Source organism: Anser cygnoides, chromosome 1, assembly GCF_040182565.1.
Source record: "Anser cygnoides isolate HZ-2024a breed goose chromosome 1, Taihu_goose_T2T_genome, whole genome shotgun sequence".
Taxonomy (NCBI): Eukaryota; Metazoa; Chordata; class Aves; order Anseriformes; family Anatidae; genus Anser; species Anser cygnoides.
The window spans coordinates 71028544-71040669 of NC_089873.1; the positions used below are offsets into that span (position 1 = coordinate 71028544).

General features: G+C 43.4%; 1 protein-coding gene across 23 annotated transcripts in view; it reads right to left on the minus strand.

The window, feature by feature from the left end:
* The window catches only part of CCDC91 (coiled-coil domain containing 91), a 221690-nt gene that overhangs the window by 182403 nt on the left and 27161 nt on the right, over window positions 1–12126 (minus strand). For all 23 annotated transcript variants that reach the window (XM_048052773.2, XM_048052791.2, XM_048052778.2 and 20 more), the window contains one exon: window positions 11679–11757. In XM_048052773.2, coding sequence (XP_047908730.2) covers window positions 11679–11757 — 79 coding nt within the window. The remainder of the gene's footprint in view (window positions 1–11678; window positions 11758–12126) is intronic.

The following is a 12126-nucleotide window of genomic DNA, read 5'->3' on the forward strand; positions in this document are numbered from 1 at the left end:
TTAGCTCAGCTCAAAATGTGCTTTTGGAGATGACCTTTCCCTCTTTCCTGCTCACCATACCACTGTTATCATAATGGAACAGTTTCAGAACCCCCGAAACAAAGACTTCCCTCTGATAAAACTGCTAGACTGCATTCCAGTAGCTAATGGACCTTCAAGTGCACAGGACCAAGCTGCAATTAGTCTGCAGTAAAAGTCCTGAAGCTCATTAGTATGGATATGAACTCAAAGCCACTTTACAGATCCTGTCATCATCAATTTCTACACCACCTGCTATGATAGACAGCCACTCTGATATTAACAAAAAATTTATCCTTCCACAGTATTGTGCCCTGATTCTAGACACATCCTTTAGCTTCAAGTAAGCTATGCAGTAGTTCTGCAGTCCTGATGAATTTCCGAAGAATATATATGTTGTTCATTGATTAAAGCTACAGTATTATAAAGGAAAGGAGCACATATTCAGTTACAGGTATGTCAAAAGTCATATACCCAAGAAGGCTGATATAAGATGCAGATATAAATGGCTGCCAGAGCTGAACTGATAATTTGTGGACCTTTGACTTCACATTAAAAATATTCTACAATACGTTTGTATGTAAGAACTGACAAAGTCATGCAGTTTATTAATAGAAGCACAGATCAGTAACAGTCTGCAATCCTTGCCCGCACAAGAAAAATTATTTATCTTCAGTGATGAAGTTTAAGGTTGCTTCTCTACATGTACCAGTTTACAGCAGTAGATCAAAATATAAAGAAAAAAATCTTAAAATCTTTCAAGATGCTATCTTACAGTTTGTTGCAAAAAGCTCTTCTCCAAATTTTATTCTGCCAAAGGGAATCTGTTCTAGAAAATAAGTAGATACACTATTCCAATATCTGAAGTCTAAGGACATAGGGAAATATTAATTTCCTAAATTCTTATGTAAACTTTATAACAGCCACCAAATTCTGTAGCCATTTAGTTGAGCATTAAAAGAAAGTCTTTCAGTATTCAAATGACTACAAAACATACAGAAACTGAGAAATCATTCCCAACATATTTTAAAAAATATGAAAAAGTATACATAGGCCTTGTCAGAAGCCTAATTCTAAAACAAATTGCAAAGGAATGCTGATAGAGATATAGCTTGTATGAAATAATATTGTCAGAGATCCTGTTAAGGTATAATTTAAAAAAAATACTCACGTATCGAACCTAATATTATACTTTTCTTACACTAAAGGTCTCCTGGATTGCTTGTGCCCAGCTGTGTTGTCCTTCCAGCAGATCCTGGGATGCTTAACACTCCCCATGAGGACCAGGGCCTGCAAATGTGAGGCTTCTTCGAGATATCTGAAGAAGGCCTTATCTAGAGCAGGCAGATGCAGCCATGTCAGCTATGTTGGCCTGCCCACTAATCCTGACCCTGACAGTTCTTGACTGATCACCTCCCTCAAAACAGAGCTCTGTGCCTTCCAGCTGCTCTCTTACATCAAGGGCAACTCCTTCTCGCCTTTGCTTCTTAAGAGGCACACGTGTATCCATTGCAGCATTTCAGTCATGTGGCATATCCTCATCATGTTTTTATGATCCCAATGCACAGACTTCTAATTCCCCGTTTGTTCCCCATGCAGTGTGTTTTGATGTACAGGTCACTTCAGAGAGGTGTCCAGTTGTGCTTGTTTCCCAGAAACATGAGATCTTTCCCCATAATGCTGTCCCATGTCTTATGTTGTCTTATGTTCTTATTTGTGAGTACACTTGGGGTGATCCTCTTTCAGCCTTGTTTTGTTGAGTACAGTTTCTCTTCTATTCCCGTCAAGCCAGAACCTTTGCTTGCCAAATCTATCCACCATTTTCTCTCTTGGTCACTCAGTCAGTCTCTCCCTCCTTATTTCCTAGTTTAAAGTTTTTTGTTTCTTTAAAAAAAAAAAAAAGTTGGCAGTATGTTGAGAGATGCACTTTGCATTACTTGGGTAGATTCTGTCTCTTCCAAGACATCATCAATCCTCAGAAATGGCCCCATAGTCATAGAAAGCAAAACTATGTTGGCCAGCACTGGCTGCACAACCAGTTGTTAACCTACAGTCATTGACTGTAAACAGAATGGAAGTGACAGAGTCCTTTCTATAATTCCCTCTGTTATAAAGTTAATCTTAAGCAATTCTTAATTGCTGTTGTTACAAAAGAAACATTGTCATGACACTGATGACACATCACTGATTGACATCACTGAAACAAACGGCAACAGAATGAACTGTTTCTGTGTATGAATACGTATTCAAATTAAAAATACTGAATAAAGATAAATTACCCAATCTGAAGCAATAATTTTCTGACCAACTTGGAATGGCTTATTTTTAAACCAATACCACTTCCAGATAAATGATTTAAAACTGTCTTGGTACCCACTGTGTGCTGGGAAAACCCTATTGTCCTGGTTCCAGTTGGGACAGAGTTAATTTTCCTCCTAGTAGCTGGTAGGGTGCTATGTTTTGGATTAGGATGAGAAGAGCGCTGATAACATGCTGATGTTTTAATTGTTGCAGAGCAGTGCTTACACCAAGCCAAGGACTTTTCGGCTTCTCACTCTGTCCTGCCAGCGAGCAGGCTAGGGGTGCAGCAGGAGCTGGGAGGGGACAGACCCAGGACAGCTGACCCAAACTGGCCAAAGGGGTATTCCATACCATCTGACGTCATGCTAAACAATATATAGGGGTGGCTGGCCGGGGTGGGGGGGCCGGCTGCTCAGGGATAGGCTGGGCATCGGTCAGCGGGTGGTGAGCAATTGCATTGTGCATCACTTGTTTCGTACACATTATTATTATTAATACTATTATCATTATTATTATTATTATTTTCCTGTCTTAATAAACTGTCTTCATCTCAACTCACAGGCTTCACTTTCCCGTTTCTCTCCCCCATCCCAGAGAAGGAGGGGGGAGGGTGAGCGAACGGCTGTGTGGTGTTTAGCTGCCAGCCGGGTTAAACCACAACAGTCCTTTTGGCACCCAACGTGGGGCACGAAGGGTTGAGATAACGATAGATTTGACCAGAGTGTGTTAAACTAAAATTGGTATAAGTGTTGGACCTGCTTAATAGTTGCTAGTCACGATGTTGATTGCCTTAATCTCAAGTCTGCTGTGCCTGTTTTCCAAATTGAGTTTTATAGCACGTTACTTTCTGTATGTGCTCCCTGTTGCACTGTTTATCCTTTCTGGGCCCTGGTTTAAGATTGTTATGGTACTGTGCGGTGTAACAATGGCTTATGAAATGATGAGATTTCTGGTCATGACTCTAACCTGGTATTTGTACTCAGCACTGTCATCGACTCTATACTTTGGAAACCATGTCTCGGAAACTATTAGCAATTACACCTATTGCCTTTTTTCATCAGGGAGCCAATCTGTGGAGGGGACAGGGGAAGATATTTTTTCCTACCTGTTCACACTCCCTTTCTCCTTCACCACTCTCTTATCCCCCGAGCTAGTTACGGTGGTTCTCCAAGATGTTGAATATCCTTGGGATACTCAGACCAGCAAGTTCTTGTTGTTATGTCTCCTGAATACGCTTCAGGTTTTGTTTAAGGTTAAACAACTACTTAGGAATCTCATCCGGAGATCTGTCTTGAGGCGGGATAGTTGCAAGTGACAGGGAGTGTGGGAGGATATGGGCAGGTTTCTAGAGCAGTGGTCACCTCCAGTGTTTTGGACATTCACCCCTGAACAACTGCAAAATCCCAAAAAGCTGGCAGAATGCTTGAAAAAAAGGTGTCATGACTCTGGCAGTTCCAAAGTGACACAAATCACTGTAGCGTGCTGGGGTCTGGCTTGTGCCTATCGAGCTGCAACTGATGCTACTATCAACCTAGCGACAGACCCTGCAGCCGCTCCAGCTCCTGCAGCCGCTCCAGTTCCAGCTCCTGCAGCTGTTCCAGTTCCAGCTCCTGCAGCCGCTCCAGCTCCAGCTCCTGCAGCTGTTCCAGTTCCAGCTCCTGCAGCCGCTCCAGCTCCTGCAGCCGTCCCAGTTCCAGCTCCTGCAGCTGTTCCAGTTCCAGCTCCTGCAGCCGCTCCAGTTCCAGCTCCTGCAGCCGCTCCTGCTCCTGCAGCCGCTCCAGCTCCTGCAGCCGCTCCAGTTCCAGCTCCTGCAGCCACTCCAGTTCCAGCTCCTGCAGCTGTTCCAGTTCCAGATCCTGCAGCCGCTCCAGCTCCAGCTCCTGCAGCCGCTCCAGTTCCAGCTCCTGCAGCCGCTCCAGTTCCAGCTCCTGCAGCCGCTCCAGTTCCAGCTCCTGCAGCCGCTCCAGTTCCAGCTCCTGCAGCCGCTCCAGTTCCAGCTCCTGCAGCTGTTCCAGTTCCAGCCCCTGCAGCAGCTCCAGCTCCTGCAGCTGCTCCCACTCCTGCGTCTGGGTCAGAGAAACGAGCTGTAGCAGTGCAAGTTGACCCCGCAGAGGGTATTCCAACCCCTGTGGCAGACCCTGTGGCTGGGTCAGAGAAACGAGCTGTAGCAGTGCAAGTTGCCCCTGTAGACAAGGTGAAAAAATGGTATAGAGATTGAGGTCATTTAGAATGCAGACAGTCTTCTGCTAGGTCTGGGTATAGAGAAGACGAGGCTGGGCCATCAGAGGTGCAGGAGGATGAAGATGAGGATGACGATGTCGAAAAATCAACAGTAACTACCCGAACCCTATACCAGCGTGAGCTACGAGATGTGCAAAAAGATTTTGGTCGCTGTATAGGTGAGCAGCTTGTCACCTGGCTGCTCCGGTGCTGGGACACCAGAGCCAATTGTGTGGAATTAGAGGGCAGGGAAGCCAGGTGGCTGGGATCCCTTGCTAGGGATGCATGCATTGACAAAGCAATTGGAGATGGAGCACGATCTCACAGCCTCTGGAGGCGTCTCCTGTCAGCTGTGAAGGAAAGGTATCCCTTCAAGGAAGAACTTGTATGTCTACCAGGTAAGTGGACCACCATGGAGAAGGGAAATCAGTACCTGAGGGAATTAGCCGTACGGGAAGTAATTTATAAGGACCTAGACGACGCACAAATATCCACAGATCCAGATGAAGTCCAGTGTACACGACCCATGTGGCGGAAGTTTGTACGGAGTGCACCATCATCATATGCCAGCTCATTGGCAATAATAGCCTGGAGAGAGGATGAGGGACCCACAGTGGATGAATTGGCTAAACAACTCCGGCAGTACGAAGAAAGTCTCTCCTCTTCCCTACAGGCCTGCGTCTCGGCTGTGGAGAAACTCTCTGAGGAGTTCCACCAACTTAAAGAGAATTTATCTTCCCCTCCACCGGAACGAACCAGTGTCCACCAACTAAAAGAGAATACCTTGGAGAAACTTTCTGAAGAGGTCCCCCAACTTAAAGAAAGTTTATTTTCCTCCCCACCTGTACAAACCAGTGTCTCAGCTATTAGGGGTAAACGTTCATCTGTGCAAGGAAGACAATACGGTGGGCACACACCCCGCGCCACCCTGTGGTTTTACCTACGTGACCATGGAGAGGACATGAGAAAATGGGATGGAAAATCTACTGCGACCCTAGAGGCACGGGTACGTGAGTTGCAAAAGAAAACAATTGGGAAAAAGGGGTTCTCTGAAAAGTTTGCTGCTCCAACTTCCAGCAGGCAGTCCTTTAAACACAGAAACGAAGATTCTGACCAGGACTAGAGGGGCCCTGCCTCCAGCCAGGGGGAGGAAAGGGACAATCGAGTTTATTGGACTGTGTGGATTCGATGGCCTGGCACGTCAGACGCACAGAAGTAGGCTTTATTAGACACTGGTGCACAATGTACCCTAATGCCATCAAGCTATAAAGGGCCAGAGCCCATCTGTATTTATGGCATGACGGGGGGATCCCAGAAGTTATCTGTATTGGAGGCTGAAGTGAGTCTAACCGGAAATGAGTGGCAAAAGCACCGTATTTTGACTGGCCCGGATGCCCCGTGCATCCTTGGCATAGACTATCTTAGAAGAGGATATTTCAAGGACCCAAAAGGGTTCCGGTGGGCTTTTGGCATAGCTGCCTTAGAGACAGAGGACATTAAACAGCTATCTACCTTGCCCGGTCTCTCAGAGGACCTTTCTGTTGTGGGGTTGCTGAGGGTTGAAGAACAGCAAGTGCCGATCGCTACCACAACTGTGCACCGGCGGCAATATTGCACCAACCGAGACTCCCTGATTCCCATCCATAAGCTAATTCGTCAACTGGAGAGCCAAGGAGTGATCAGCAAGACTCATTCACCTTTTAATAGTCCCATATGGCCAGTGCGAAAGTCTAATGGTGAGTGGAGACTAACAGTGGACTATCGTGGCCTGAATGAAGTCACACCACCACTGAGTGCTGCAGTGCCGGACATGCTAGAACTCCAGTATGAACTGGAATCAAAGGCAGCCAAGTGGTATGCCACAATTGATATCGCTAATGCATTTTTCTCCATCCCTCTAGCAGAAGAGTGCAGGCCACAGTTTGCTTTCACTTTGCTTTCACTTATTCGTCCAATATACTTGGAATCGGCTGCCCCAGGGGTGGAAACATAGCCCTACCATTTGCCATGGACTGATCCAGTCTGCTCTGGAGCAGGGGGAAGCTCCTGAACACCTGCAGTACATCGATGAATATCATTGTGTGGGGTGACACTGCAGAGGAAGTTTTCGAGAAAGGGAAGAAAATAGTCCAAATCCTTCTGAAGGCCGGTTTTGCCATAAAACAGAATAAAGTTAAAGGACCTGTATGACAGATCCAGTTTTTAGGAATAAAATGGCAAGATGGACGTCGTCAAATCCCAATGGATGTGATCAACAAAATAACAGCTATGTCTCCACCAACTAGCAAAAAAGAAACACAAACTTCCCTAGGTGTCGTGGGGTTTTGGAGAATGCATATTCCAAATTACAGTCTGATTGTAAACCCACTCTACCAAGTAACCCGTAAGAAGAATGCTTTTGAATGGGGCCCTGAGCAATGACAAGCCTTTGAACAAGTTAAGCAGGAAATAGTTCATGCAGTAGCCCTCGGGCCAGTCCGAACAGGACCAGATGTAATTAATGTGCTCTACACCGCAGCCGGGGAGAACGGTCCCACCTGGAGCCTCTGGCAGAAAGAACCTGGGGAAACTCGAGGTCAACCCCTGGGGTTTTGGAGTCAGGGATACAGAGGATCTGAGGCCCGCTATACTCCAACCGAAAAGGAGATATTAGCAGCATATGAAGGAGTTCGATCTGCTTCGGAAGTGGTCGGTACTGAAGCGCAGCTCCTCCTGGCACCCCGACTGCCGGTACTAGGCTGGATGTTCAAAGGAAGGGTCCCCTCTACACATCATGCAACTGATGCTACATGGAGCAAGTGGGTTGCACTGATTACTCAGCGAGCTCGAATAGGAAACCCCAGTCATCCAGGAATCTTGGAGGTGATTATGGACTGGCCAGAAGGCAAATACTTTGGGATATCATCAGAGGAGGAGGTGGTCCGTGCTGAAGAAGCCCCACTGTACAACAAGCTACCAGAAAATGAAAAGAAATATGCCCTGTTCACTGATGGGTCCTGTCGTATTGTGGGAAAGCATCAGAGATGGAAAGCTGCTGTATGGAGTCCTACACGACGAGTTGCAGAAGCTGCTGAGGGAGAAGGTGAATCGAGTCAGTTTGCAGAAGTGAAAGCCATTCAGCTGGCTTTAGATATTGCTGAATGAGAAAAGTGGCCAGTTCTCTATCTCTACACTGATTCATGGATGGTAACAAATGCCCTGTGGGGGTGGTTACAGCAATGGAAGCAGAACAACTGGCAGCGCAGGGGCAAGCCCATCTGGGCCGCTGCATTGTGGCAAGATATTGCTGCCCGGGTAGAGAACTTGGTTGTAAAGGTACGCCATGTAGATGCTCATGTGCCCAAGAATCGGGCTACTGAAGAACATCAAAACAACCAGCAGGTGGATCAGGCTGCTAAGATTGAAGTGGCTCAGGTGGACCTGGACTGGCAACATAAAGGTGAATTATCTATAGCCCGATGGGCCCATGACACCTCAGGCCATCAAGGTAGAGATGCAACATACAGATGGGCTCGTGATCTAGGGGTGGACCTGACCATGCACACTCTAGCACAGGTTATTCATGATTGTGAAACATGTGCTGCAATCAAGCAAGCCAAACGGTCAAAGCCTCTTTGGTATGGAGGACGATGGCTGAAATATAAATATGGAGAGGCCTGGCAGATTGATTACATCACCCTCCCTCAAACCCGCAACGGCAAGCGCCATGTACTTACAATGGTGGAAGCAACCACCGGATGGCTGGAAAAATATCCTGTGCCCCATGCCACCGCCCGGAACACTATCCTGGGCCTTGAAAAGCAAGTCCTATGGCGACATGGCACCCCAGAGAGAACTGAGTCAGACAATGGGACTCGTTTCCGAAACAGCCTTATAGACACTTGGGCCAAAGAACATGGTATTGAGTGGGTGTATCACATCTCCTATCAGGCACCAGCCTCTGGGAAAGTTGAACGATACAATGGACTGTTAAAGACTACACTGAAAGCAATGGGTGCTGGGACATTCAAAAATTGGGATGCACATTTGGCAAAGGCCACCTGGTTAGTCAATACTAGGGGATCTGCCAACCGAGCTGGACCTGCCCAATCAAACCTGTTACGCACTGTAGAAGGGGATAAAGTTCCTGTAGTGCACGTAAGAAACATGCTGGGTAAAACAGTCTGGGCTACTCCTGCCTCAGGAAAAGGCAAACCCATTCGTGGAATTGCTTTTGCCCAGGGACCTGGATGCACTTGGTGGGTAATGCAAAAGAATGGGGAGGTCCGGTGTGTACCTCAAGGGGATTTAATACTGGGTGAGAATAGCCCATGAGTTGAATAGCAGTATGTTAATTATTATATAATACTGTATGTCATCATTACCATGATTGCTATATATCATAGATGAAAATGGTGATTAATTAGAATATATTGGAAAGAGTGTAACCTGAGCATGACATAAATGGTATGGAATAAGGGGTGGATATCTGTCCTGGTTCCAGTTAGGACAGAGTTAATTTTCCTCCTAGCAGCTGGTAGGGTGCTATGTTTTGGATTAGGATGAGAAGAGGGCTGATAACATGCTGATGTTTTAATTGTTGCAGAGCAGTGCTTACACCAAGCCAAGGACTTTTCAGCTTCTCGCTCTGTCCTGCCAGCGAGCAGGCTAGGGGTGCAGCAGGAGCTGGGAGGGGACAGACCCAGGACAGCTGACCCAAACTGGCCAAAGGGGTATTCCATACCACCTGACGTCATGCTAATCAATATATAGGGGTGGCTGGCCAGGGTGGGGGGGCCAGCTGCTCGGGGATAGGCTGGGCATCGGTCAGCGGGTGGTGAGCAATTGCATTGTGCATCACTTGTTTCATACACATTATTATTATTAATACTATTATCATTATTATTATTATTATTTTCCTGTCTTAATAAACTGTCTTTATCTCAACTCACAGGCTTCATTTTCCCGTATCTCCCCCCCATCCCAGAGACGGAGGGGGGAGGGTGAGCGAACGGCTGTGTGGTGTTTAGCTGCCAGCCGGGTTAAACCACAACACGTATTCTGTTGTTAAAATACGAAGTTTTAGCACAAATGATTTGGTATACTGAAATACATAAACCAAAATTAAAAATGGTAATAAAAAGCCATGCTATTTTAAGGTGTTTCTGGTAGCATAAGAATGTTTATTCTAGGATGAATATCTCTAACACAAAATAGTCAAGTGCACTTATGATAGAGATATAAGTCTTCCATTTACTCAATGGTTTTCACAAAAAACTACAACCTCCTGCAGTTGATCCTGTAAAGTTACACAGATTGGAGAACTGCAGAATAACCTACAGAAGATGCGTAGAAAGGTTTTTAGGAACTAGCTAAGAACTATAGGCACTTAATTTCCATTTACATTTAGTAACTGGAATTAAGTGAGTGAGTGTTCCATTGAAAATGTCTTACAATTTCGTTCTTCTCATATGACTAAACATGATTTGAAATATCAGAGATAGGCCAGTCTCTCTTTTTAAATCTGTGGCTAGGGAAACTAAGAAACAAGTCAGGAACAGCTTCATCTAATCATCCCATGTAGCTACCAGAAGAAAATTATACTCTGGTAAACTGAAGGAAGCACATCAACTATGGAAGAGAGGCAAAAGTATGAGAGTGTTTCAACATTAAAATATTTATTATTTCACTGTTGTTCCAGGGACTCAGCCATATACATTTACAATTCTACGTAAGAGAATTATAACAGAATAACAACTAGAAATTATTATAGTATAATATATATAGTTTATATATCGTTATATAATATATGAATGTATGATATATTGTTCTAATATTACATCATACATATCATAAGATACAATACATATTTACATATTGCATGGCATTGATATATATGATTATATTATGATATTTATGATGGATTTTTTTTTTCCTGAAGGTCTTTATTTACCTTTTCCTGCTACACCAGTACTCTCACTGTTTTCCCCAAGGATTGCTTAGATGTCCAGCCTCTATGATGAGTAAGCTCAGAAGTAAGTTTGCATGATTCAAGCTATCTTTTACTCCCATTTACCTTTAGCAACCCATCATACCACTAATGAGTACATACCAAGTGCAAAGCAGTATTAAATTATATCATTATGAATCTAGTTAATAACTGATGATAGTTTAAATATACCTATCTGACTTATTCTATAGTTTTTCTTTATTTAAAACTTTGTGGAAATTATTAGTGTAAACTAATATTAAAGCAAGTTAATTTCCTACCTTTTTTTCTTCCACCCTGAAGACATCTCACTAGTGAAAATTTTGAGATTTAAAATGAATACATTTCACGAAATCATAGAAGACTCAAGTTGGAACAGAAAAAATATTTTAACTTCTAACTACTAGACAAAGTATTATATTGTGTCTTTGCAAAGGAAAGATTCCCTATGTTTTTCAAATAGAGGAATAGCATTCTTTCCTAAATTTGGAATGCCTTTAGACTTCAGTGTGATCTACAGAAAAAAAAAAAAGTTTCATACATATTTGTTTTCCCTTCCCTCAGAACTTCACACAGTAGAACTTTGAGTTTTAAAGAAGCTTTGGTTCACATATTAGTGTTAACAAACAAGGAATAAAAATTTCAACCATATCAGACACTTCAGAATACAGTATGCTTTGCAGATTAAGACTAAACAATTTTTAATTAGAACATCATCTAATAATTCACCTGTACGTTGGTACAAACAGGGTTTTTCTTTTAGAGAAACCAAGTTAGGTTTTACAACTGTAAAGTAGTTTAGTTTATAACATTCTATGTCTCTTTATATTAAAAAACCTTCCAACAGACTTTCCATGCTCAAAATTCAGAACATCCTTTGAGCAGTTCCATTTCTTCTTCTTCTTCCCTAATTGTCTTAAGGGCCTATCAGCCTTTGAACTGGATAAACTGTACTTATCTTTCTCACTTATATTTCTTAAAGTGCAATTTTGAGAAGTACAGCTTCCCAAAATGATTACTCTGGAACATTCTTACGCCTAGCTTTCACTGCTGTCCACAATTTTATCGTGTTTATATCCCCTTCTGGGTACTAGTATTTACAATGAATACAGGACAGTAATACCTTACTAAGAATTTCGTTAGTGATTTTTTTTTTCTTTTAAATCAATACCTGTAGGAAATGCTGCCCAAGAAATAGCAGGAGATGTAGTCTGCTTTTCACCATTTCCACACTCATAGCTCTCTGCTGCCTACAAACAGGGAAAAAGTGTTATTTTCTTACAAAACACTATATACTCTTATTTAAAAAAAAAAAAAACACATTTATCTACTAAAGTTTTCAGGCATATTTTCCTAGTGTAAGGAAGAACAAGAACTTAAGTTTCTAAGCTATTTGACTACACTGAGCATGCATCTTATTACTTGTCAGAATACTACAGAGAATTGAGTCAAATATAAACCATCTATAAAGCACATACAAGAAAGGTCTCAGTTAGAAAGGGAGAAAAACTGTCAACTAGATAATTGAATATCAGAGAAATGAAACAAATGTAGAAGCACAATATACCAGATATTTGATGTGCATAGAAAGACATGTTTATTACTGAATAAATATCAGT